The sequence below is a fragment of the Spea bombifrons genome, chromosome 2 (genome assembly GCF_027358695.1).
Source record: "Spea bombifrons isolate aSpeBom1 chromosome 2, aSpeBom1.2.pri, whole genome shotgun sequence".
In the NCBI taxonomy this organism is placed as follows: Eukaryota; Metazoa; Chordata; class Amphibia; order Anura; family Pelobatidae; genus Spea; species Spea bombifrons.
The window spans coordinates 130,226,855-130,254,675 of NC_071088.1; the positions used below are offsets into that span (position 1 = coordinate 130,226,855).

Consider the following 27,821-nt stretch of genomic DNA (forward strand, 5'->3'; position numbering starts at 1 on the left):
GGTGGGGGGGCTGGTTGGCAATGGTCTCCCCATTATGTTAGCCGTTTCGGATCATCGCCGTTAGCCGGTCATCCCACGGCTGGTACGCAAAACTAAAAACAGGCAGCTGAAAAGAAAAATAGTTGTTGATTCTTCCGGCTCTCAAGTGTGAAAATAATGTCAGCAATAACGAAGCAGCAAAAAGGGTGAGCAAATGTTTAAAAAACAAAAACAAAAAGTAAAATGGAAAAAGTCTTTGAATGCTCGCTGATCCGGTTCATCGTAGTGTAAGAACAGCAGTCTGCAACGCAGCTTATTTCTGAACTCGAGATGCAGGCCCCCCCGAGGATCTTTAGATCCCGTTGAATCTCTGCAAGCAGTTTTTAGGTGCCTCTATAACCACGTGAGAAAGCTCTCTTTATCTAGCTTGGTGGCCGCCAGGACAGACTCCATATCGTTCAGGATCTCAGAACTCAAAGCCTCCTGAAGACTCGGCATCAGTTCCTCTCCTTCCACGTTCATCGCTTCTCCTTCTAGAGTACCAAGGTCCACATTAGTTCCGGGGAGTGCTTCCAAATATTCTGGGAACCGGTTTGGCTGAGAGGGCATAGTACTTTGGCTGATTGCATCACCTAGAAATCAACGGAGGAGAGGACTTTAGATGTGGATCTCCACTCCCAACAAACCATCTAGTAGCCAGTGCATAATCCCAAACGCGCGGCTGATTTTAGCGGCTTTACAAAACGACTCGCGTCGCCGGCTTTTACAGCAGGTGATAATCCCTAGTAACGCGAGCACACGCAAAACAACGAGGAACCAAAACTGACCTGTGTCCATTTCATCAACACTGTTAAGGAAATCGTCTGGAGTTCTGGGCACGCTGTAGCTACTCATGCTTAACCCGCTATCCGTGCTCTCATCTCTGGAGTGATACGTGCCGCTGGAAAGACAGAAAAGTTTTATTGCTAAACATGCTCTTGGATGCCCTTGTTTCAGAGACACTTGAAGGACCACGTGACGTTGACCAGAGCAGACGGCCGATCGCTTGGGTATCTGGTCTTGCTGCTTCGGTTCAGCCGTGTGGTTTGCGTGTGTCCCATGCCTCACGCGCAGCGTGTTGCTTTATCGCATGCACATTGTTGAGGATATCTTTTCACACATTAAACGTGACACTTTTGTTCTAATAAAGCAATACAAAGTAGAACTAAAAGCTATTTGCAGGTAGTTTCTCCTACTTAAAGGTGCTGTTCCACTCAGGCACCAAAAACAGAGCCCATTAACACGTTAAAGCCGTAAACCCATAACGCGTCTTTTACTCCTCTAAAGGTTTAGTTCCATTTCTGCTGTGATGTCCTATCAGTGCTTGTTTTTGTGTCACGTGACAAAGCATGCAAAGCTTACTTCTGGAAGTATGAATGGAGCAGGTGAAACTTGTTTTAAACTAGAGCTGAAACAACGAATCGATAAAATCGATAATAATCGATAACGGAAATCATCGATAACGATTTCCGTTATCGATTAATCGAGTGATCAATTCGTTGTTGGAGCACTCGGCTCCTTTTACTTACCTCCGCGAGCGTTCCCCGCTTCTGCTACACGCTCTGCAGTCTCCGCCTTCTTTTAGCTACGTGACGGATGTGACGCGTTCCGGAGGTAAGTATTCTTCATGTCTATGTGCACGGATCGCACAGAGCCACTCGCACAGAGCGAATCGCTCTGTGCGAATGGAGCCACTCGCACAGAGCGGTTCGCTCTGTGCGAGTGGCTCCACTCGCACAGAGCGGTTCGCTCTGTGCGAGTGGCTCCACTCGCACAGAGCGGTTCGCTCTGTGCGAGTGGCTCCACTCGCACAGAGCGGTTCGCTCTGTGCGAGTGGCTCCACTCGCACAGAGCGGTTCGCTCTGTGCGAGTGGCTCCATTCGCACAGAGCGGTTCGCTCTGTGCGAGTGGCTCCATTCGCACAGAGCGGTTCGCTCTGTGCGAGTGGCTCCATTCGCACAGAGCGGTTCGCTCTGTGCGAGTGGCTCCATTCGCACAGAGCGGTTCGTGAGTGTGGGTGCAGGGCAGAGTGGGGGTGGGGGTGCAGGGCAGAGTGGGGGTGGGGGTGCAGGGCAGAGTGGGGGTGGGGGGTGCAGGGCAGGAGACTGGGTGCAGGGCAGAGTGGGGGTGGGGATGCAGGGTGTGAGTGTGGGTGCAGAGCAGAGTGGGAGACTGGGTGCAGGGCAGAGTGGGGGTGGGGATGCAGGGCAGGGTGTGAGTGTGGGTGCAGGGCAGAGTGGGTGCAGGGCAGAGTGTGAGTGTGGGGGCAGGGCAGAATGTGGGGGCAGGGCTGGGTGCAGGGCAGAGTTAGAGACTGGGTGCAGGGGCACAGTGCAAAGTGCTGGGTGCAAAGTGCCAGGGCTGGGTGCAAAGTGCTGGGTGCAAAGTGCCAGGGTTGGGTGCAAAGTGCTGGTGCAAAGTGCTGAATGCTGGGTGCAAAGTGCTGGATGCAAAGTGCCAGGGCTGGGGCAAAGTGCTGGGTGCAAAGTGCTGGGTGCAAAGTGCCAGGGCTGGGTGCAAAGTGCTGGGTGCAAAGTGCTGGGTGCAAAGTGCTGGGTGCAAAGTGCTGGGTGCAAAGTGCAAAGTGCTGGGGCAAAGTTTCTTGAACAGTAATAGTCCACCTCTTTTCAGAATGTTTGGGGTTATTTTGTTTCATAAATATTGTGTTTGGGTTCTTGTACTTTGAAAATATTGTTTTTTATTACATCATAACAAAATAAGAATGTTAATGTAAATTTTAAGTTGTTTTTTAACATCCAGTTCATTAAATTCTTTTAAATAAACGAAAAATTTGCATATTGTTTTTTTTTATCCGATTAATCGAAAAAATAATCGGCCAACTAATCGATTATTAAAATAATCGTTAGTTGCAGCCCTATTTTAAACATTCAAGAAAAGCATGACTTCCCCTTATATTTTACGTGAGAATTAGAAAGAAGAGAAATAAATCACTATTGTGAGATTACGACGTCTGAAATCTTTGGCTCGGGCGCAGGACTCTCCACACACCTGTTGAGGAAGGGGTCGGAGCTGTTCATGGTCATTGTCCTCAGCTCTTGGGTGATTCCAGTTGAACACACTGGGTTTTGGGTCCCGCCATCCTGCTCCATGGTGGGTATTTGGCTACGAAGGGCTAGCTCCTGCAAAACAAATAATCCTGTGTACTATTGAATTCATTTGAGACGAGGGTCACATATAAAGCATAGCCAGATTTCACCAATAACTCACATATGGTGTGAATACGGCCAACGAGTTGGGAGGAGCATTTCTTACATGCAATAAGAACCATTGCATTTTCCAAGATATACCAGCTTACATCCTAGCAGACAGCCAAACATGGCCCAGGCACCCTATCCTATGGTATCAGCCAGTGCTGGGGCATCTACCACAGCTGTTCGGTTAAAGAAAGACATGGTCCAGACGGGCCGATCTGAGTGCGTGTGGCTCACTTCTTGAAATCCTTTACTGGAGGCATCAATGCTATTAAGAGACCCCAAACCCTCATATGCCAATACCTATAAGTATTACTCTCAAACCCCTGACAAGTAACGGACAAGCAAATTTAATGTGCAAATAAAAAAAAAAACATTGAAACGCACGCTAACACCCCAAGAAAACGCAAACGTGTAAACAGTAGAAGGTACGGGCGTCAGAGGCGGACGTGTAACAAAGACAGGTTCATCAACTTTCCAGTTGAAAAACCAGAAAGGTTTATTTCTGGGGGCCAGATAAACATTCCAGCCCTAGACTTGTCTTGCAGCGCATTCAATCTGTTGTAAACACAGCATCAGAAACGCTGTTCCGAGTAGCCGACCCTCAGTGAAATCCCGCCTCTTCCCGTAATGAGATACACAGGGGCCGAGGGGTCTCACCATAGAGTTTTTAAAGGCTTCTGAATAGTTTTTTTGAGATTAGACTTTGAGGAAAGAATACAAAAGTATGACCGAACTTCTAACGTATATCTGCTTAACTTAAATGGCGGGGAACGACAAGTCCGGGTTAAGAGGCTTCAGCAACACCTGGCACAGGCTTGAGGGAACGTTTCTAGAAGTAACCGGCCTTCAATCTAACCCCTACTCATCATAGACTTCCCACGCAAATGTCACCCACATAGAACACAGACATTCATAAGAGACACGAGACAAACACAAAGAAAAAATAAAGGCTGTTTCTAACCTGTGGCCTCACCTGCCGGAGCAGTTCTTGATGCTTGAGCCGAAGACGTTCCTTCTCCATCTGAAGTTGCTGAAGCCTCATCTGCTGCTGGTTGCCGCCACCTCCCATCACCCCGGTCTGGGGACTCTGCGGAGCGAGCGGCGGCGGGGATTTCACCGGGGCGCTCTGGCTCAGCCTTTGTTGATTCATAGCTGGGGTTAAACAGAACAATGCCGACATGTGATACGGATTCATAGCGAACATGAACACGCTCCATCACGGAACGATATTATAGTAACGGTAACATAAGAGGCCAATGACCAATACAGCCTACAATCCATGATATGTAAATAAAACAATGAATAATGTACACTAGATTAAAAAAAAAAAACTTTCCAAAATGATTAAATTATTTTCTCTTTGCCGACGGCCGCTTCGGTTTCCCCCAAAGTAAACACACGAAGGAGAGGACTTTCTGTAACCGATCTGCTCCTAAATAGCGTCTGCAATAGACGCCCCCCCGCTTATAAACGTTAAATGGAATAAGAAATCCGTCCATGTAAAACAATGCGCTGTTTGTGTAGGAGGGTCGGCCAGCCACGTATTTACAGCCGGTCACAATGACATCAGAAACCGGACTGCCTGCCAGGAAAGAGAAGGCCTCCTCCACGCCGCGATCTCCGCGTTCACAAACCAAGAGGGCTTAGAGGTTTTTTTTATTGGGAAAATTAGAAGAGTTTATTAGCCGCGGCTCATTCCACTCATATCTTCTACGCACAACTAAAGCTATGGCCCACGAGCAACGCAACACGCCCGTGTATGACATTCTTAAATTACATATATGTGTTTAACTACTTGATGACCGAGGTGGATTCCTCATTCCTCTGATGCTCACAAGTTAACTAGCAAGTTGGGCTGGCGAGACCGAGACCCGTCTACCACCACGCGACCACCAACACGGCAGATAAGCTTCCAGCAATGGTGCAAGAGGGTACAAGGAGTCCGTAGTGCTTTGATAAAGGCAGAGACCGCGGGTAAAGCTGGTGGATGTCTCTCACTTCTCTGGTAGTGGAAAGAGCCAAGTGTAACTCAAGCTCCTCATCGGATCGCCATGATTTATTTAAGCGACACCGTTGGGGAGGTGGGTGGGGATCAGAGGGGGGGGGGATTTTGGGCAGCAATACGCAGCTACCAGTCAACACAGTGGGCTGGAGGACGAGAACAACAAAGACCTCTGCACTTCCATAAAGGTAGCCAAGGTTATTTTGGTAATGTCAGAGGCTATTTGGGGGATCACGGGGGGGGGGGGGGTAGTTTTTAAGAACGATTTTACAAACTGAGCTGTCAGCTCCCGGTTCCCAGGGTTTGGATCCTTATTTCTAACCATCACATCATATGCCTCCTTGTATCGGTTGCCCTCCTAAAGGGACACTCCATTTTCAGTGCATGTTGGAGCGGATTTTGCATGCACTCCAATGCATCTCCCTGCATGCGTTCCTTAGCTCCTCCCCTTACTTCCTCGATTGACAGCAGGAAGTGTACACAGATTGCATACTTCCTGCTCATGCTCAATAGCCCTCATTTACTGCCAGGGAGGGGCAAGTGCAATTTAAAGGGAGGTTACTATAGTGCGTTTGCATTGACGCCAGCTGCGTAATGAGTTCAAGGTCAGGAGGCAGAAAGCTACACATCAAAGAGGAACTGTCAGTTACCCCGAGTGCTGTATTTTATAGATCAGCACACATAATAAACCAAAGTAATGCTGTTTGCAGGTTATAAAAAGCAATATATAGGTGTATTAGAAATAAATGGTATATGTACAGCATGGAACCTCCGGTTACGAAACGCGTGGTTATTCCTCCCCTCGTGTAAAGGCATCTCCGCCACCCTTCGTAGAGAATGTCACAGGCGAGAACTCCAGGACGGGGAATAATTGTTAAACTAGTATTGCCACATTCTGGTTTCTATTGCAGTCATTAAAAAGGACACACTACAGTTTTACCTTATACAGTCAATTCCCTGCCCAGAAAGCTCAGTTATTCCTCCCCATATGTAAACATGTATCCCTACCCCACTTTGGTGGGTTCTAGCAACCATTGTAAGGGTGACTGAATTTAGGCCTGATATTGAAGGCTTCCAACAAAACTGGCAGGGGTTAATACGTGGTGTGGGTGGGGGGGAATTGTGGGTGGGGGGGGGAATTATGCATGGGGCAGGTGTAAGGCTGTACTAAGTATACAGTATCTCACAGACGCGAGTACACCCCTCATATTATTGCAAATATTTTATTATATATTTTCATGTGACGACACTGAAGAAATGACTCTGCTACGATGTAAAGTAGTGAGTGTACGGCCTGTGTAACGGTGTAACTTTACCGTCCCCTCAAAATAACTCAACACACAGCCATTAAAGTCTAAACCCTGGCAACAAAAGGGAGTACACACCCCTAAGCGGAAATGTCCAAATTGGGCCCAAAGTGTCAATATTTTGTGTGGCCACCATTATTTCCCAGCACTGCCTTAATCCTCTTGGGCATGGAGTTCACAGGTTGCCACTGGAGTCCTCTTCCACACCTCCATGACGACAAATTTTCACCGTTATACAGGCTGTACACTCACTACTTCACATTGTAGCAGAGTCATTTCTTCAGTGTCGTCACATGAAAAGACTAAAATATTTACAAAAAATGTGAGGGGTGTGCTCGCTTTGTGAGATACTGTATGACAAGACCAAGAGTAACGTGCAGATTTCATTCAGTGTAATAAAAGCTCTTACAGACGGTTTTAACAGTTTGCATAAGACTGAGTGATTTATCAGTTCCGAGCGGCGATGGTCAGTTTCAGGCCCCATCCTCGTCCTCCCCGGCCTGCGAAGCCGAACCCAGCAGCAGCAGCAAGACCTCCCAGACAGACAAACAAAAAGCGGCTTTGTTCTGGGGAAGTGGGGGGAGGGGCAGATTACATTTTGTTAAACCAAAATTTCCAAAATAAAGAGCAGCTTCCAATAAAAACTTCCCACAACTCCTGCTGAGCGATCGGCGGCATGAAACGGACAACGTGATACCGAACGCTGACGGTACAGAATACAGAATATAAACGGAGCAACGACGTCCTGCAGAAACTCTCCGCTGCGTGTGTCACGCTCTGACCTTGCTGGAACCGCAAAGATGGGGAACCGCCGTGGCCGGACCTTGGGGGTGGCATGGTTGGTGATGTGCGGTAACCTGCCGTAGCTGAACCTGGGGCAGGGGAGGACAGCCTGGCAAGGGGTACGTTTTAAACACATCGGTATATTTTGCTGCAACCCAGCTAGACAGACGCTCCTGCAGTAGGCGTCAGACCATCACCAAGCAAACAAGGGGTGCCAACGAAAGAAGCAACCCGCCAGCGGACAACCTGGTAGAAGTTATTTAGAAATTTGGCCCCAGGGGTCTCCTTTCCAAAGCATTAATACCTACAAGCCCAGGATAAACAATGGTTGTTAAAGGGAGCGTCCAGCCATGACAGGCACTACGGAACGCATCCGATAAATAAACTGTCCCTTTAAACCCATTTAAACCCCCCAACCAATGAGCATTTGCCGTTTTGCCAGCCCACCGCGCATGTTTGCAGAAAACCCTCCCACTGATTTCATAATACTTTCCTGCAGCCGTTTCAAGGAGAGGGAAGCAACGGATCATGGAGGAAACATTCTGCTGCAGCTCTGGAGCTGCAGCTTCTCCCTGAGTTTTTTTTTTTTAATAAATGTTATGTCACCTTAAGAGTATAAGGCCTGTAATTTAAATAGATCTCGTCTAGAGGATAAGCGTTGAGATGTCCGATCACAAACGGCACGGTAAGATTTAATAAACGCGCTGCCGTCTATATACGCTCCGTGGCCGTTGCTCACGCTATACAGAGCTTGTTTTTGATAGAGCCTTGGCGGGGATTACAGTAGAAAGCTGGAAAGGCGGCGTGTATGACGCAGTTACAGATTCTCCCCAGACTGGAGCCATTATTCAGACTCGCATCATCCAAACGTTGAATTAGAAAGGTATGGCGTTTGCCAGAAAGGACTTCCTTCATCGCACAGCAAATACCTTTCATACTTACAGCCGCCGGAGACAGTCCCTCTACAGACCGGGAAACAATCCTCCTTTCACGCCATGCAGATTATATCACAGAAAAATGCAGGTCCACATCGCCCTGCACCATGTATTCAGAAAAACAACAACACTGCCCCTTGCATACGGGTTCGACGCGGTGCCTGCGAGAAAGCCCACAAAGGGCCCAGTCCCAAACTCATACCCCCCAAGTACCCGATTTGAAGCGGGACATATAGGGTACTTGCTTTGAGATTGCAGGGTAGTTCCCAGCCCAAACTTAAACCACCATGTAATGTACACCTGACACAGAAGCTGCAGCCATGCTGCAGCAACTGCCACCCTCCTCCGTGGTCTAACACGTGTAGCGATTTATTGGCCGTTTGAAGCAGCCAATCAGCATCAAGAAAAGCACATACAATTCAAATGCATCCCCGTACCCATTTATCTCCCGCAGCAGAGAGCACAGAGGGGGCGTCCCTTTAAAAGTGCATCTTATCTAAAATGTGAGAAATGCCGCCGGGGTTCATCACAGACGCAGCGGCCTCGTTCCTAAAGAGTAATCTGATCAACGCATCAAAGAAAAACAAAGACAGGAATCCAGCTCCAAGAACAAACAAAAAGACACCTGAAAGAAAAACAGCGAACGCGGATCGTACAGGAGGAGAACGGCTCTGCTTTATAACACGGATGATAATAGTGCGAGAGAAGCGTCACAACGCGGCAACGTGAAGCATTCGCAGAACAGGAAGTGCCAGGCAGCCGGGGAGACGGCAGAACGGCACGGCGGTGGGATGAACGGCAGCACGGCGGTGGGATGAACATTGGACTACGGTCACAGGGACTATTATCATTTTACCAGAAAGATACGTTATAAACATCATTTACATGAGAGGAAAACGGAGTATACTGACATCGCTCCTATATTACACTATACAAAAAGACGATACGGTCTTCCCATTGAGTTTTATGAGAAATTCATCGCGCTGCCAGCCGATTGTTTCCCTCTTGCGTATCCCCGCACACAAATATAACAATTACCGAAACACACATACAATCACAGAGTAAAAAGGAAAAGAGCGGAACCCCGTCTACTCGTGCGCCGCTTCTTCCCCACCGCCAGGCTCCAGGAGATCCGTGCGGCCGGATATATCGCTGCCTAGCAGTTGCGCAGTATACTCACCGCCAGCCAGCTCCGGGTGGTCTGAGCCCCCCAGAGTACATCATGCACAGAACCTGCTCCCATTAACCTCAAGCCAAAACCCTGGCTGTGAACTGCAGCTTCTCCTAAGGTGAGCATATTAAAGAACTTGTGCATACGCTGCATGCGCACTGGACCGTCCATTTAATCAAAAGGCATAATTATTCTCTTACAGGATTTTCCATCATTTTTCAATACCGTTTGCTACAAAATGCAGTTTACGACCCAATTTGTCTCCAAATAACTGAACTGCGTGTTATCGGCCGGCTGTTACAGAGCGGAAACATGGTGTGTTAGCGTATACACATGCAAAACAGGCACGCAGCATCTCATGATAGCGGAGCGCCGCGTTCATATAACACGCGTGAACCCGGGACAGACGCTTGCGGAAGGAGCAGTAAAGCGAGAGCGGACGGAACACGTAGCAATTCAAAGAGCTCTTACCAAAACGTGGATCTAACCGCGGGTCTAGCCAAGATGTGGTTTTGTTCTTATGGTTTATGTAGTATATCTCCCCTTCAGGAGTCAGTGCCTGCTCCCACCCATCTGGCAATGGACCTACAATATAAATCAGAGAAACTCTTGAGAGGCATGCAAAGGTTCTAGGTAGCAGACAGTCTAGAACGGCGGCTGTCATTCTTCGCTTCGCTACTAACCACGTTTGTTTAGAACTTGACCATGCACTAGAAAGACTACGTGCCGATAACCCTCCAGCCCGGTGCTTCCTGGTGGGAACGGGGTTAGTAGCGGGGGCTAGCATGCTTAGGTGGTTAGAGTGAAAAGTCGTATGATTATGCTTGGCAGCCAGCCTAGAACTCAAGGTTATTGCCTTCAATTTACAGACACGGATTATAATACAAATTGTATCGTCACAAGACCCCTATCCTATCTAGCGATGGGCTTCTCCCACAGCGGTCCAATGATGGAATTATTGACCATGTTCTGGAATGGGTTCTTCAAACCTGGGGTTGGGATAACAATTCCGGCACGAGGGTTTAGACCGCCGATGGAACGCTAAGGTCCAGTCATTCCACTGGAGACTAAAAACACATAAGCCATAGTCATTGTCATGCCTAGGTGGGCCACAGGTGGAAAGTGAAGCTAAGCAGTAAGCCCGCTCGCCAATACAGAGAACAGACGAGCCAAGAGTGCCCCCCGCCAACAGGGTGCGGAACGCAGGCAAGAAAACCCATCCAGAAAAATCTCGGAGTTTCCACACCTCAGGTACTACTCGTTCCGTCAAGAGTTACTCAAGATATGGAGGAGAAGTTAGCACTTCAATAACGATTGAGAAAAGCAAACATGACTCATGTAAACATGACAATGGCAAATCTCAGGCGAAAAACAGCTTGGGAAAAGGTTTAGGAAACAACAAACGCTCTAATCCCGATGGGATGAAACCAAAGCCTCTCTTCTTCCTAAATGTCTGCAGAAAGCTGATTTACAAAGTTTAGGTTAAAAAAATCTCCCAAGATATTACATGGGAAATAAGAGACCCCCCCCAACACAAAGCCGATGTTATCAACCCCCATAAGAAACCTGTGAAGAGGTAAAGCGTGTTTGCCCCTAGCAGCCCCATGTGATAATGTATCTTAGAGAACCTATCCCACCTTAATCGCAGGTAATAAATGGTATTTTAAGTGGTGATCGGGGTCAGTGTCCCCACCAGCCCAAGCCCCCTCGTGCCCCAGAGTTCTCCTCTCTGAAGCCCGTCCCTGTCACGCCTATCGGTCTATGAGGCTAATGTACGGATGGCACAAGTGGGGGAATCGCGTCGTTCGACACCGCGAGAGGAACGCGCTGGTGGGTGGAACATGCGCTCCCAAAGCCTGCGGGCACGCGGCCATCACCCAGCGACTGGCAGACACCGGCAAAAGGGCATCGAGTAACGATAGAGGAGCTTCGATGCCGAAAAGCAACGCGCTTGGACTGCAGCGAAACGAGGAGCAGTAAAGCAACGCCAGCTTTATAACCAAGCTTCAGAGATGCAGTAAAAGCAGAATACGAGGCTGACGGGCTTTTATTACATACTGAACACATCTACTACCGAGGCCCCGCTTCACATTCACCCGTTTATGATCCACGTTCCTTAAGGAGTTTACTTTTATAGGTTAAAAGGTGCCCAATGACAAGTTAACGGGTTTGCTGCTGAAAAGCCCCTCAATAAATGTAGCCAATATATGTAGTTGCGCTTACATGTAGATTGCACACAAAGCCCATGAAGGCGGCAGCTCACAACATACTGCAGTCACACACAGTGCTTGTGGACCACAACTCCCATGACACTCAATATCATTAAGGACAAAAAGGGGAGGTGTGGGGGGGGCATAACATCACAATATCCAATTCCCTTGTTAGTCAGGATGAGACAGATCAGAATTATTTCTCTTATGCGCTCTCTATGTACATGGCAGCTTTAGCTGTCCCTAAAACAAGAGGCAAGACCTCCGTCCACAACAGGACATTAAAAAAAATAAAAAAAAAAGCAATATATTATAAAAAGGCGGGGGAATGGAGCTAAACTTTTTTCACGGCGGTCATCTAACGGGACGAACGCAGCATTAAAAAAGAAAGTGAAACCACCAGACTCTTATAGCGAGATTTCTCTATGCCAACAATAGTGACCAAAATCCCCAGACTCTCAGACAAATCCCCAGACTCTCAGACACCCCCCCCCCCGCCGCATCGTGTCCCTCTGACATTATTACATGTAGGGTGGGGGGGGGGTCAGGATACCTCATTTAAAAAGACAGACTCCTAGCAGCCACGGCTTTGCCGATTCATACGAAGCACAGGGCAGATCCATACCTGTCGGATTCATTAAGTTTTGCTGAACTGCGGGGCTGGTTGGCGGCGCGACGTTCATCTGCGAGAGCAACGCCTTCCGCGGGTCCTGCCAGGTGGTGGTTTGATCGATGTGACTGGAAAGAGAAACAAAAGCATGAAATAAACTTCACCCTAAACACGAAAATAATATTCATTCTAGCGAACGCCTTAAAACCATCAGGCAGGATAACCGCCGATATCTATGACATCATCTCTATACATTTTATTTGATTATAAATTTATATTCACTAACCTCCAAAACCATAGATGAAGATCCAAACCAGTTAACAGTAAAAAGCAGTAAAGAACCCCCACGGAGTACACTATCAGAATGAATGAAGGAGTTAAAGTTTTTATGAGGCCGACCGAGTTAAAGCATAACTATTTGTAATCGGGCGCACGCTTTAACCATCGCTACCCTCCGTGGGTATGCAGGACGCCCGCACTCTCTATAATCCTTTAAATGGCTGGCGTGCAACCTTTGAATGCTGCTCCTAACCGGGGAGCACACAATAGTGCAGCCTTCTTATGTATTAGACTACACAGGCGGTCATTTATCTCGTGTGTTTCCCGGTGAGTTACCACGACAACGATTAGTGCGAGAGTGAGCGAATGAGTGTGTGTGTATGAATGTGTATATTACCTGTTCCTAGAATAAAGCCTTGTGAGACGCTCACAATGCTGCGTGCATTGTTTTCTTAATAAAGCAATAAATTCATTTATGAAAAACACCAGGTTTATAATGTAGCTCCCTGGCCCGACGACCAGATTTAGGGTATACAGCACTGTTAGATCTGATGGGGTTACAACACTATGAAAATTTAATATATAGACCTATTTTTTCCCTCCTACGATCAGGCTTACAACACCATTAAAATGTATTACAGATGGGAAAACGTCTTAAAATTATATTGTGGAATGGTTAAGTTCACAGAACATGGGATACACGGCATCAGATTTGGAAGTTAGCATGGCTGCTCCGGTACACACAGGAAGGGTTTCTAATCATTTTAACAGGTAAAATACCATTACATGAGTATTGAAATGTGCGACTTCAGTAGAGTGTCAGTAGATGGGGAAAGGCTAATCTGAGCGGCCCCCGGGGGTTACGTGGCAGGAGGCGCTGGCGATGCCACAACCTGCAGGACATTTCAGCACTAGCTGTATATTTGGCGAGAGGGCCTGACTCGGCGATCACAAACACAAGCTGGCCATTTGCTTCTCGTTGTTTCTTTCCGGCCGTGTCGAACAAAAGGCTCTGCCGACTCTGCTGCGGCGACTGGAGCTCAGGAGGCGCGGGGCCTCCCTCTGAGAAGGTCACGCGGGGCAGGTTTAAAGGCCTTGAAGTCTGATTTCCTCGTGACGCCACATAGCAGAATCCCTGCCGTTCACCAGAACTCCCACTCAGCTTCCCTGCCAATAGTGGAACTAAACATGGAAACCAAACACAAAGGAGGCTTTGGAGAGGGGAGGAAAAAACGGGCTGAGATAATCTGCTGGCTGCCTGCTGGTGACAAGGTTTCTCTTACAGAGGACAACGTGTGCTCATCAGTTACATCGGCAGAAAACGCTTCAGCGAGAGAGAACAGCCTAATTAATCAACTCGCCCAGGCGAATGAATGAGAACTGATCGTTTTGTGGCAACCAATTAAAAAAAGAGGGCTGCATTAAGCATGTGGGTGAAAGTGTGTGTTTGTGGACTCAGTTCCCCTTATGGTTTGGCCCCGGCGTGCAGCATTTTCCAGGCATGTCCACGCCTGCCGATCGACAGCAATAACTACTTGGCAACCAGAGAAACGACAGCGTCGCGTTCCGTTACCAAGAAATGCCACAGAAAGGGTTTGAAAACGGGAAGGATCCGGTATTTTCCAAAACAGTCTGGAAAAGAGATCCAGGACACCGGTGTGAGCCTCCGGTCCTCAAGGGCCACAACCAAACTAGGATTTTTTAATTTTTTTATTTTAGGTTGTCTCAGCCCGACGGAATAACCGAGAAACGGATGATAAGAACCATTTGGCCCATTTAGTCACCTTTTTCTTGTGATGTGAAGACTCGGACCTCAATTAGTCGTTACAGATAGCATTAAATCTATCCTCTACAGGTTTAAATTCCCTCGGCTTTAGCCTTTACCACTTCTGCTGGCAAAAACTTCTTTGCATCTAAGCCTCTGACCTTCTGATTCTAGATTCTGACCTCTTGTTCCAACATTTCTCCTGCATTAAAGTAAACGTCCCTCCTCTACCTGCTTAAATCCCTTTAAGTATTTAAACGTTTCCATCACATCTACCCCCCCCCTTCTCTCTCCTCCGAGCCGTACATTCTGGGATCCCTTCGCCTCTCTCTTCGTAGAACACAGAGTTTGAGGGTAAAAGCTCTCCTGGTTAGAGGACAGATGGAGAGAAGCGACGTGGATAAATTGTAACCGTAGGAAATCGCCAATTTGTATTTATCCAGAAGAGAGACGCCGGAGAGATCCCGCTTTCGCGTGTTTCGTGAGCAGCTGTATGTTTTAGACATTCTTGCTTGTATGGACAGGCTCCCCTTATAAAAGGAGAGGCTTCTCTATAAGCCGGCCTTGGGGCACGTGTTCTGGGAATTGCTTAGAAACGAAGAATTCCGAGCGCTGGTTTTCAGTAATTACTGACTGGGACGGGCCAGCAAGCATTTAATTACGGCCATCAGGGAGGTCCCGGACGGCAGCCCACCATCGGAACACCGGCACACGATTAGGACATCCACCATTGTCTTAACCATCCTGGGCTGGAAAGACGGGAGAACACACAAACGGCAGAAGTATGTGAACGCACACGCTTACTACTAACGTGTCCGGGGAAATCCTCTCGCTGCACTCACTCCATCAGAGAATTAAAACGCTGGGGCAGCGGGGCTGGGAATGAAACGCATTGAAGCGGCTGGGATTTATGCCGCATTTATAAATCCCCGGTTATTGTGCCGGGGATATTGGGAGTGTCACGTGCCGCCGGCTTCTCAGAACAGGCAAACGGGCAAAGCCGCACACGGGCTTTAAAGGGCCCCTAGGTTAATAATGGAGGGATGTTTGTGTTATACAATCAGGGCCGGGCCAGGGATGATGAGGCAGCCCCTGGTACTTTAAGGTCAGCGGTCAGCTAAGGCATAAGAGTGGCAAACGGCTGGATGCAAGAGGCCGCGTGATTGGTTTTTATGCTCACGCGTGCCGGGCATATCCAGCCAGTAGCCGCACACCATGCTATGGCTGATGTTGGCCAGCGGAGCTCCGTGCATTTGCCAGTCCGGGCCTGTATACAATAAGAACGATATATCGCTAGCGCAGCAATACTATACGTTTGCTGTGAATCTTGTGAATAAACCCAAACTATGTCCGCAGACAAACCTCTTCCATGAAATCACTCCGCTAAAAACCAACACAAATCCCGTGTGAGCGGCGGGGCGAGGGGGTTCCGGAGTTCTGAGAATTTCTCGCGGACGAGAATAAAAACAAAAGCAAACGCGATCTCTAAAGTTAACACGAAGAGTCCGGCGTGACCGCCATACAGAGGGGGCCGCCATCATTACAGCCTATTTAGGAAGAAGGACAAGCGACTGGTGCTCCATCAACACTACATTATCAAACCAGATTAGGGCTCACCCCCCTGACCTCCCGGCAGATTAAGCCTCCCTTTGATGGGAACGCTTCTGTTACGGTTGTTTACAATTTGGCCGCGACTCAGATGGCCCAGAGGAGGCTGTTTTCTTTCCTACTCGGAACAAAAGGGAAGCGTAAAGCGGAGGAAGAGGACGGCCGGTTTCCAGATCCTTGCCAAAGACTGCGGACTACAAGCCCGAGCGAAGCTGGCCACGTGATACAAGTGTAATGCGTGTTATACAAGCCACTGGCTTAACGCTCCACCCAGCCAAAAACATGAACACGCCGCCACCGGGACGCGCCGCCATTCCCGCGTTTGCTTCTGCTTGGCGGTGGATTCACTGCAGCCTTTCAACCTAAAGAGCCGCTCCACCTCCTCGGCGGGATTTTAACGAAGCGTTGGAGACGTCGTTCCCGGGACTGTTAAAACCCCAAACGCTTCCCAGAAATATTCATCTAATCCTGTAAAGTTTATCCTCGTTTAACCACTTTTGCTGGGAAGCCTCGTCATGTGACACAAAAGCCGGCATGGATTGGCTGCTGCTAAAGGAACTAGAAGCAAATATTCTTTAGAAATGTTGCAATCACACACAAAAAAAAGGGCAATAATAAAAGCACAGATCTGCGCAAGTTCATCCTAACCAGAGGAAAAATAAAGAACCATCTTTCACTCCATGTTGGAGCGCATCGCGCATGGACACCAAGCCACAAATCATATGTATGCGAGCAACATTCAAACTGCATGTATGTGATTCGCTGATGCTTCCACTCACTAGAAGTAATGCGGGGGGGGGGGGGTCAGAGCAACATGAGATATGCATACGTGTCCTGGAAAAAAAATGGCAGGGCTTGTGATGTCACATTCTATGGACTCCGGCAGATCCCGACGCTCATCCCGTATTCCACATACATGTTGGAGACACGCCTCGCTGGTTTATGGGATACATGTGCTGCGGTGCTTTCCTTATTTCCACGAAAGCAGGCAGGGGATTTTCATCTGTCCGGTAATGAAACACTCAGAGAACCAGCAATGCAGAGAACGGGATGCCCGGGGGCCACAACTGCCAGTAATTTAACATTAGCAGCAGGATTTCTGGGCACTGGGATAACAAGAGTTCCCAACCCCCAGCAGAGGTGGTATCTCCACTCACCTCACATCTCTGTGAAATCGGTCAAATGTTTGAAATACACCAAACCATTACACGGTACAACGGTAACCTGGAGCCTACAAAGCCAGGAATCGGGGAAAACACGATGATTTGGTATATTTACCAACATACAGATATTATATTCATTATAACACGGAGAATTAGAACGCTGCACCTTTCTTGGGCCAACAATTTAAGTATAAATTTTATGCATATTAGCTTTTATTGATATTTACACTGCGCTTCTTACAATCCATATATTCCAAGGGTATGGCAAAAAAAAAAAAAGTAAAAAATGCCTATTTTACTCAGTGACCGCTTTGAAAGGACTGTTTTTCCACTGAACGGAGCGGCATAATAAAGTAAGATTGACGAGCAATGGCAGGTTTTATATCCCTGAAATCAGGACGGTTTGCTTTAAGGTCGCTGCCGGGAAGGTGAGGGGTTAAGCGGGGTCAGCATGTGACCCGGCAGTCTATTTTTCCTGCCGAAGCACCTCGTTTAGCTCCATGCGTTTTCTCCATCAGGACTGATCGTTCCCAGCTAGCAGCCCTTTCAATCATTTACTTCGCATGTCTCCTGGAGAACAAATAAAACACGGGTCCGGGTGTCCTCCGACGGTCTCAAGCGCCCCATTGTTCTCACGGCGGAACCCGAGCCCTTAATATGGAAACCAGGGCACCGTGAAAAGATCAATACGGGCACTTCGGGGATCTTAAACAGTTTATTCAACGTAAAAAAAAGACCAGGTTTCACTTGAAGGAAACGTTCCGTACATATAATTGAGATTCTAGCGAGTGCGTTCTTTCGAAACAATTTCAAAGCATGAGACTGTTCAGAGATAAACTATTATTTTTTTTTATTTTAATTTGCTTCAGCCGGCTTGATACAAATCAGATAAGACTTCACAAATAGCATAAGCACATTTATAACAAAAATTGGCGTTGCCACGACATATTTAACTGAAAAATTACCAAAACCGGTCAAAAGCAACCAGTGGCTGATATGGAGAACACGGCACATAATACCAACAAACACCCGTACATACGCACACTACCCTCACTGCATAAACACGCCACGCAAACATCCAAAGTATAATCATTTAAAAGAGTGAAGAGGAAAAATATGCAACGGGTAAAGCAAAAATAAAATATCACCCGGGTGTTAAAAAGTGCAACTTTAGTCACAATTAACGACTTTGCAAGACCTGGCACCCTCCATGGTTTAAAATAAGCGCCACCGATCATGGCGATCGGGCTCCCTCTGCGGTGATTTACAGAGAGGGTGATCTCTTCAATGATATATAAAATTAAATTAAAATAAGCCACATATTTAAAAGGAAGCCCCCATTGATGTTACCAACAGATCATGGGGAACCCAATAGCTACAAGCGAAGTCTCTGGGGTCTACAACGACCTAAAGGGGATCCGTGGTGACGTCTCATATAGCAGTCTACGAAGAGGTTACATCTATTCCACCCCGTTTTTAAATAGCGTGTAAATATCGCGTCATATCTAGAAATATGGTTATTACGGCTTTAGATTGTTTTGGATAATATAGAGTAAAACGGACGGCCATGCCCTTTTCTTTACTCTGCGGTCACTGAAACAAAGCCTGTCCAGGCATCGAGACGCGAGTCCTCCAAGCTCTGCCCCGAGCCGTAAGACGTACAGGTATACGGCACATTAAACAAGCACCGGAATAGTTATGTGAAACGCAGGACATAATACACAGAGAAACTCTTTTCAATACGACGCTAGGGACATTTTTGGCGGGAGTTTAAAAGTAACTCACTTCAGAAAATATCTTTGCCCAGACGGTGTTTTTGCCATCTCCCATCCCGGCGGCAGAGGGACGTCATCGGGAATTTCGAAGGAAGGTTGCCGGAGGTGCTGATTGGCTGACGCGGGTCCGGGGCCGGTGACCACCCCCTGCGGGGAGAGCGCAGCCGGCGAAACGGCTCCCAGCTGCAAGGAAGCCGGGGAGGAATGGGCTCGCACGTGCTGAGGAGTCAGGGCTCCGGCGGATCCGCCGTCCGTGCTGGCCTGCAAAGAGGGAAAAGCGAGAGAGATAAAGAGTTTGCACCCAAAAAAAGGTAGTCTTTAATTAAAGTGCAACGGTCGTTAAGATTAGGTATGGCTTGTGTTGGTAGAGGCAGCGTTATCTAGTCAGGTCCTCACCCAACCAAATGTTGTACAACCCCATTAACAATCACGCGTAAACAATGGGCAGGACGCAGACCCCCTCCCAAGAAAAGGAAATGTAGCTTTCCCCCATGGTAGACACCATGCCGCACATACATGTACATACATATATAACACCATTACATGGGATTTCCCTCAGCGTGGTGGAAGACCCCAATCAGACCTGAATAATTTCACGCCGTGGCACCTTATTTCCAACGCCCTTTTCCGTTCATCAATGGAAATCGTACGGCAAAGACAACGTGTGATTTATAAGCCAAAGAGCCACCAGCGCGTTTGAGGACTTTAGAGAGACTTTCCGGCAGTAATTTTATGAGCGGCGGCGGCTCCCGGCTCCTCTCTTGTTGTGGTAGCCACAGGATTCAGGTCACCAAATGAAACAAAAGGTGGTGCCTGCAAATGATTTACCGGGCTTAACAAAACACCACAAAAACACTGAAGTCAATCCATTAATCATTACGACTGCCCCCAATAAAAGGGCCATATCTGTCAAAACGGGAGGTTTAAAGGAAGAATGCAGACTAGCGACCAAGACGCTCTTCCAAGGGTACAGAAGAAGCACAAAGAGCCACCATGACCAATTCAGTGGCAACAAGGAACCGCCTCGGGGGCATAATACATGCCCCCCCCCCCGCACAGCAAAAGGAGTCACCTTCTGGCCAACTTGTGCTTTAAAACATTTTGGTGGGTGCCTTTTGTAGAACAAGGGAAATTATTCAAAGGTCTGCTACACCCAACCACCATGCTCCAGAGCTTCTGTAGATCGATAGTCCACAGACTTCTATCACATAGGCATTCACTAAAAGCCGCCCAGGAGCAACGTCCCACACTCTGTAGCAGAGAGCCGATATAATTAAAGAGTACGCCTAGGATGGAAGCTGAAGGAACTTTGCAGAACACAATCCAAAGTCCCATGCGAGTAGAGGAGCTTCGACTTGGTCAAGCGGAAGCCACCAAGTTCTAGAGACCACTAAAACCATCACGTGTCACGCTGGCGTTAACATTTTAGGACTGCTTGTTCATGGAGAACATGCGGCTTTACAAGGCAAGACTATGGTCAAAGTGCAAATGTGGAAGCCAGCTCCAAACGGATCTTTAGGGCAACTTCTCTTAGAGGACTCAGGGAAGTCAGAGAAAAGCATTATTAAAAAAAAAAATAAAAAATAAAAAAGAGAAAAGCGTTATTATACCCGCTGTTTGACGTTTCTGTCACGGCGTCTCGTGTAAAGTACTTTCTGAAACCAGTTCAGTAACTGGTCATTGAAAAAGATGCATTAAGAAAATCTTTTCAGAAAAGGTTGGATCGTTAATCGTCATTTACACAGAGGGCCAGGTTTGGCCACATGCATAGGAACACGGGTCTTAAAACGTACACGAACATCAAAGAGGGTGGATACTTTGTAGCAGTAGTAATGTTTGTCAACAATCACACCTACGACAGGCCACAATATTGCATCAGATTCATTCAGATGTTTGCTATGATGTCAGCTCTCGGAGCCGCGGAACGATTTAGAAATCCCGGGCAGAAAGCTGGAACACCAGCACTTTTAGGTAATCTGCTTAAAATAAACACACAGGCAATGGTAACGTAGATTTACGCTATATGCACACGACAAACACTCACACTTACCAACACCCACTCATAATGACATAGGGCATAAAGACCATTTTACCCCCCCTTAAATAAAACCCTTCACTTGCCCCTGGCACAGGAGAAGACCCCCTCTTTCCCTGTGTGAAGTTTTTTCAGACTTGTGCGGAGATCTCCGATGCGCTCCTCTTACGACAACCGGTCCGTTCGGACTAAACGGCTACAGCCTGGACTCCGCAAACCCATACAGAATTACGAAGCCAAATCTGGTACCTGCCCGTCTCCCCACCAGTCTCGCTAGGTACGTTATAATAAAACCTAGAGGGCTCACATTTATTCAGAATGAGATATCTTCAGAGATCAACACAAGTCTTAAATCAGTAGCCTCTTCTCCTCACCAAAAGGGTCTCAGCACTGAAGAGTAGGAGAGGTAAGGGAAGGCTGCCCACCAACACCACCACTTGGTGTTTTTATGAATGGTATTCGCTGGGATTTGCCAAGCCTGTCAGGTGACTCCGGGCCAGCAATATCCAGGTATAAAGGCACTGTATGAACAGGGGACGTGGAACCTCGGGGTTACAGGGGACGTGGAACCTCGGGGTTGATAAATTTATATTATATGTATCAATAGAGCAGAAGACGGTCCTCAATAAAATTACTCGGGTCTTTGGGAAGGGTCGGACTGAAGTCTTGCTCTTCCCAAAGGTCACTGGGGAGGTTTATGTAACCGGTAAGCGAGGAGAAAGGACTGCCGAGGCGCCACAACGGACTATACATTTCAGACGGGACCTAAGGAGATGAGGTGTGTCTGCGGACACCAGCACGGCAGCATCCAGCGTCAGCGGATAACGGGGTTATCTGGGGTGGTTCCATGAAAATAGAAGCCAGGTTGGTAACTAAGGACATCACAGGGACATATACACATTATTCTTAGGAGGACTTGGTTTATTTGTATGCAGGCGACAAGCTATGTAGATGGCAGCCAGTCGGCTCACTACAGAAGAGTTCCTGTGGCTCTCTGTGCTCGGGCTAACACGGCCCATCTAGCAACCAGACTTCAGGTAAGTATACAAAACTCTCTCCTATACACACATACAGTCAAAGCTCACACATCATACGGGTAACAAATTACACCCCAGCAAATATCGCATGTAGATATATTGATGACAAACGAGACTTTCATACATCGGGACTATGATGAAGAATTAAGACTTCATCCTCCTTGTGGCTGCTGCCATAAAAGTTTATGGCTTCTATGTTTTCTAGAAGCGGTTAGAGCGCCACGACGTACATCGCAGGTTCCCCCTCTAACCAGCAGAAGCCCGATCAGAAGAAGAGCATCAAGGCCGGATCTAAACCCAACGGGAACGCAGGAGGTGACGGACCGGGGGAACGAGTCCGGAGACAGCCGGCAAACCCAGCGGCCGTTCAAACTTTAGGTTCGGGACCATTGCCAAGTATTTATCACGATATACCACCCAGCCCAACATACGCAACCGGCTCTTTGCGATATGGTTTGTTAGGTATATCACTTTGACGTGTCCGAGGTCTGTGTATAGATGGCCCGCTCGGCACCAGTGACTGCCTACTCCTTCTCCAGACATCCAATGACGAGGACTCCGCAGGGTAGCAGACAGTAAGAGTTTAAATGCCAGCATGGGGTACTTACGGCCCAGTCTATTCACTACAGATTGAGTTGTGGCTTCAACTCTCTCACTCCGCTATTCATTATGAAGGACCAAGTCTGGAGAAACCCGCAAGGAATGGTCCTTTATTAATCATTGAAAGCCACATCTCGCGCTTTAGTGAATAGAGCCAATAGTGCCATAACGTTACAGAAAAAAAAAAAAAAAAAAAAAAAAAAAACTTCCGGTAAGAGACGCTTTCTAAGTCTATTATAGTTTTTACATTTAAAATACATTGATGACATCATTACGCAATAATGTCATTTTACTAAATACCCTTTCAAAGATGTCATTAAGGCACAAAGGAGACCCATCCGCATACGGGAGAAGATCAGCAAAGCGCTAGTAGCGGCGCTGAAGCGGGATTATTTAGAAATGCTGTACCCCCGGATGGGCACACCATGCCCCCCCCCCAAAAAAACTCTCAAAGGCCAGAACGGATATTTCCTGGTACCGAGTGTTACTCTGCTCCAAAACTCTCCCTTCTCTAAAAATCCAGCAACCTCCAGAAATCTTACCGACAAGGACTTTGTTGGCTTTATATACTTACTAGAAATCCCACTACATGTTAATAGGCTACATCATACGTGTGCACGAACCTTTCTAAACACATCGAAGGGCATACAGTAACCAAGCGGTTACCATGTAAACACGCAGCATCACAGATTAGAGCGTTATATATATATATATATACCGTATTGGCTCGGATATAGGCCGCCCCCGTATATAGGCCGCACCCTAAAAGTTTGGTGCTTTTTTAAAGAAAAAGTTTTTTTTCTTTAAAAAAGCACCAAAAAAAACATGCTGCCACTGTCCTCCCTCCCCGAGATATGCTACCACTGTCCTCCCTCCCCGAGATATGCTACCACTGTCCTCCCCCCCGAGATATGCTACCACTGTCCTCCCTCCCCGAGATATGCTACCACTGTCCTCCTCCCCCCCGAGATATGCTACCACTGTCCTCCCTCCCCGCGATACGCTGCCACTGTCCTCCCTCCCCGCGATACGCTGCCGCTGTCCTCCCTCCCCGCGATCCGCTGCGCTCCCTCCCCGAGATCCGCTGCCCTCCCTCCCCGAGATCCGCTGCCCTCCCTCCCCGAGATCCGCTGCCCTCCCTCCCCGAGATCCGCTGCCCTCCCTCCCCGCGATACGCTGCCCTCCCTCCCCGCGATACGCTGCCGCTGTCCTCCCTCCCCGCGATACGCTGCCGCTGTCCTCCTCTGCCCCCCCTCCTCGACTTACCGGAGCAGACTCCCGGGTGTCTTCAGGGCCGGCGAGGGACATCTACGCAATACGCGTATGCAACTTCCGGTACCGTTACCGGAAGTTGCATTTGCGTATTGCGTAAATGTCTCCCGCCGGCCCCGCAAGACACCCGGGAGTCGGCTCCGGTGAGTCGGGGGTGGGCAGAGGTAAAACGCTTAGATAACCTCCCGTGCCGGCACCCCCCCCCCGTGGGAAGTGCTGGCAGGGGAGGCTGTCTGAGCGTATCGGGGAGAAGGATGCAGGTCCCCTGCACCGCTGCGGGGGATCTGTATCTTAACCCCGCTGCCTGCCCGGCGCCCGGGACTGCATGTCCCGGGCGTCGGGCGCTAGACCCCGAATATAGGCCGCACCCCCACTTTAAAAACTTAAAGTGGGGGAAAAAAGTGCGGCCTATATTCGAGCCAATACGGTATATATATATATGTATATATGTATATATATATATATATATATATATATATATATATATATATAAAAGTAAATGAGATGCTAGCGACATTACAGAAGAAGGGAGATACATTAAGCTTTCAAAACTCTGCAAAGGCGATGCCAACGGTTCATTCACAGCGGCCCCGGGGCCAGAGCTTCTACCGCTCAGAAAAGAAGGGCTGACAGATCACAGAACCGCCTCAAATGGACAGCCTGGGTGGCCATGCTGGGGAAAGTTAATAAGGGGGGAAGGGAGAGCTGCCCTCCTCCTCAGGCCCTCCCTGCATGAACACAGGTCCAGGTTCGCCATGTACCAGGAGAGCGCATGGGAAACAAACAATGCAACAGCGGGGCTATTAAAGCGAGTCACGGATAGTCACCGGCCCTCCAACGGCGAAAGTGTTAGGAGAAACGAATAAAACAGAACACAAAGTTTCAGCGGATCCCCCTCTCTCCCAATCCCCCCCCTCTCTAATCCTGGAAACATTCCTGCACTTCCATGTTCTTTTAAATGGCCGCCCCTCCCCCATCCATTCCCTCCTGCGTTCCTCCCTGGGGCCAACATCGGGAAAACCAGCGAGGAGCGAGCCCGAGCGAAACAATGGAGGACTTTTCTCTCCGAGCTATCGCCCCCTCCCTTTAAATCACAAAATACAGAGAGAGCAAAACAGACCGGAGCGGCCAGCGGAGAAGCGGTCCTTATTATAGAAGCCAGACGCTCGTGTTAACCCTATCGCTGCCCCCGGCCAGAGGATCCTAAATCCCTCCATTAACACCGTGTGTGCCGGTTATCGCAAAACTCGCGCAAATTCAACCCGAAACACACACACACACGGACTCCGGTCCCCGGCAAACCGGCACCATTAATATTTTCTGATTTATTTAATATCCAGTCGTAATACACCCCCCCCCCCCCATGTGAGCACCGACAGAGCCCTGCACTCCTTAGCCTTCTTTAAAAGAACACAAAAAAAGAAATCGGCTGATTGACAGGCTGATTGACAGCACCGAGGTATTTAAATTACCGGGAATTCCATCTGCACACGATCAGCGGAGACGGAAAATAATCCGCCATAAACTTTATTGTAACGGCGCTACGGCATCTACCGGCGCTATATAAATACACGGGAAAGCATACAGATGCCGGACTCCGCTATTAAAGCTAAAAGCTGCCAGCGCCGCCTCCATCTCCAGCGACTCCTGATCTCCAGTCCCGAGACTAGAGCCTGAAACGCCGCCAGATCGCCAGCTCCATCCGAACGTGTAACACACGGGAGAGCTACGGCCGCCCGGGGAGCGGTGCCGGGCACCGAAGGAACTCAGAGAGACATACAGGGAAGCCTTCTCGGGAGAGAGAGGAGACAGGGGATATGATCTACAGATCAAGGGTTAAATAATGATACAGAAAGACTAGAAGGCATGATTCCAAGTTAGAAAACAGATGGACATTGTGAGCAAATTCTACTTTTCAAGAAAGGGTAGTAGATATGCAGAACAGCCTTCCAGTGGAAGTACTACAAACAGTGAAGGAATTCAGCAACAAAAAGGTTGTGGAGGTGCACGGGGCTTATAGAATAAATAGTCCTTCTATAAGGGTCTTTTTTATATGTACTTATTTATGGGTTCCTAATTGCAGTACTGAATAAAACGGGTTTCATCCAGGTGCTTCCGCTAACAAAAGGTGGTAGCCGCAGGGCTTGGCTGAAGCGACCGGCACGCAGAGGGTTAACTGGCAAACAACCATTCAAGGCTGAGCTTAAAGATCAGAGGCGACGAGGAACAGCCATATAAAGCTATTAATAAATGACTTCCAGAGCACCATTATTCCGCCCCCCCCCCCGTGCCAGGGAGTCACTCCTCCACCCCCACTAAACTGCCTATGGCCAGAAGTCACTGGGCCCAGGGGAGGGCTAATAGCCTGCGAGCCCCGATAGCCCGAAAAGATACAGACAATCCAAACATTAAACATCACAGGAAAAGCAAACATTTGGAACATTCCCAAACAAACTCCTCTGCTTTAACACAGGTGGTTACGCCAGTGTTTGCAGGCAGGCTGTTACGGAGAATGCGCAGGAGACGGCTTGGGAATGGGCAGCCCAGTGAATGCGTAACAGATCGCTTTACACTCAGACGATCAAAAGGAAGAGCCGCAAATCAACATAAACCTCAAGAGCCGCCGAATGAATCAGAGCCCTTTAACGCCAAACATACTTCATTACAAAGTTACAGCCACCGAGCAAAGAGCGGACCCCCCTCCCAAAAAAGGCACATCGTTACTAAGTTACTCCGGCCTCTCTCCCCGGGGCATTTTTTATACAAACTAGGGGGCAATCCACTAAAGGGGGAGCTGTGGTTTTCACCCCCTGCAGACAGAGCTGGTCCTCTGACATATAGATCTATAGGTATTGGGGGGGGGGGGTCACCGATTTATCCATACAGTATACAGATGTTAAGATCACAAGTCTTCTGCAGCCTCTCCCCTTAGTAAATAGAGCCCGTTTTCTGACTCCCCACTTCCATCCAAGGCTGTCAATCCGGATTAGGAGACTTCGCCCATCCCCAGATCCCATCCAGCACCAACCGGGTAGAACTGTCATCGTGGGGTAAAAAAAGGCACCCAATTACCCCGAGCAGGGTGACCCATAGCTGGGCCCCGTCAAGGTATAACCAAAGCCTGGACTGGATGTTGATCGAATCCCACCGCACAACGCTACTGAGTACGATGGCGATATACAATCCAATAGTTCTATGCGGTTAACCCTTAATGAACACCTGGACCGCGGATACATGTCCGTGCAAATCAATTTCGTTCTAAAGAGCCTTATCCCCCCCCGCACTAAGGTGCTGAGAGTGATAGGAGTGCACTTTAGGTTGGGGCAAAGTTATGCAAGTTTAGAAGACAAGCACTCGTGTTGGTTTGGGGGCCACGTACGGGAAACATTAAAAGGCTTAGGCGGCACCGATTTCAACGCACTAAATCCCGGGCCCCGACCCCTCACTATACCACCCCCTACAGGGGACCCATGTCGCCCCCACCCCCGGCACTCTCGTACCTGGCGGGAATGGGATTTGGGCTCTGGCTGCTTGAAGAAGGAGTCCGGCAGTTTCCTCATCCTCATGGGCAGAGTTTGGGGCACGTTGGCCGTTTTGGGGTTCATGACGGCATTGAAGAGCGCCTCCAGGTCCGTCTCCGAGTCCCCCCGGACGTGCACGATCTGGTTGCCCTGGGGATGGGACTGAAGGTCCGCGATGGAGGAAGGCTGCTGGGACACGGGATCCATGACTGGGCCGGTAATCACAAAACACACACGGAGGAAAGTCTAGGAGCGATACCTGGCCAGTACCGGGTTTCGTGAGCGGAGGGGGGGGGGTGAGTTTCTGAAAAATAGGTGGCCCAAGAAATCCTGGCGATCAGTGCGGATTCTCTATGCCTCACAGGACGGCAGGACACTGCCCACGGCTCCCACTCATGTCCCCAGGGGGTTTCGGCGAGGGTCCCGGCACACCGTAGTCCCCGGCCGCAGCTCGCGCTCTCCGACTCGGAGCGACAACAACGAGAAAAAAAGTTTCCTCACATCCCGCAGGGAGC

The 27,821-nt window shown here is 48.6% G+C and overlaps 1 protein-coding gene across 4 annotated transcripts; it reads right to left on the minus strand.

Moving 5' to 3' along the window:
• Nucleotides 1-94: 94 nt before the first annotated feature.
• YAP1 (Yes1 associated transcriptional regulator) lies at nucleotides 95-27,821 on the minus strand. Of its 4 annotated transcripts, none has more exons than XM_053456507.1 (8): nucleotides 27,286-27,820; nucleotides 18,852-19,102; nucleotides 12,267-12,379; nucleotides 9,903-10,016; nucleotides 4,207-4,385; nucleotides 3,028-3,158; nucleotides 807-919; nucleotides 95-611 (listed from the first exon to the last, which is right to left on the minus strand). In XM_053456507.1, exons 1-8 carry the CDS (start codon nucleotides 27,511-27,513, stop codon nucleotides 373-375), a joined length of 1,368 nt encoding a protein of 455 aa, XP_053312482.1. In that variant the 5' UTR covers nucleotides 27,514-27,820; the 3' UTR covers nucleotides 95-372. The 4 variants fall into 4 exon arrangements, with proteins under 4 accessions (XP_053312482.1, XP_053312481.1, XP_053312485.1 ...); XM_053456506.1 differs by having other exon boundaries at nucleotides 4,195-4,385; XM_053456510.1 differs by lacking the exon at nucleotides 9,903-10,016 and having other exon boundaries at nucleotides 27,286-27,821.

Excerpts from the sequence above, each read along its gene's own strand:
- YAP1 (XM_053456506.1), bottom strand. The coding sequence starts at position 27,513 with ATGGATCCCGTGTCCCAGCAGCCTTCCTCCATCGCGGACCTTCAGTCC. Across the intron at positions 12,380-18,851 it reads GGGCAAAGATATTTTCTGAA|TCACATCGATCAAACCACCA; the intron begins GTGAGTTACTTT and ends TTCTCTTTCCAG. Across the intron at positions 920-3,027 it reads TCCGACCCCTTCCTCAACAG|CGGCACGTATCACTCCAGAG; the intron begins GTGTGTGGAGAG and ends CTGTCTTTCCAG.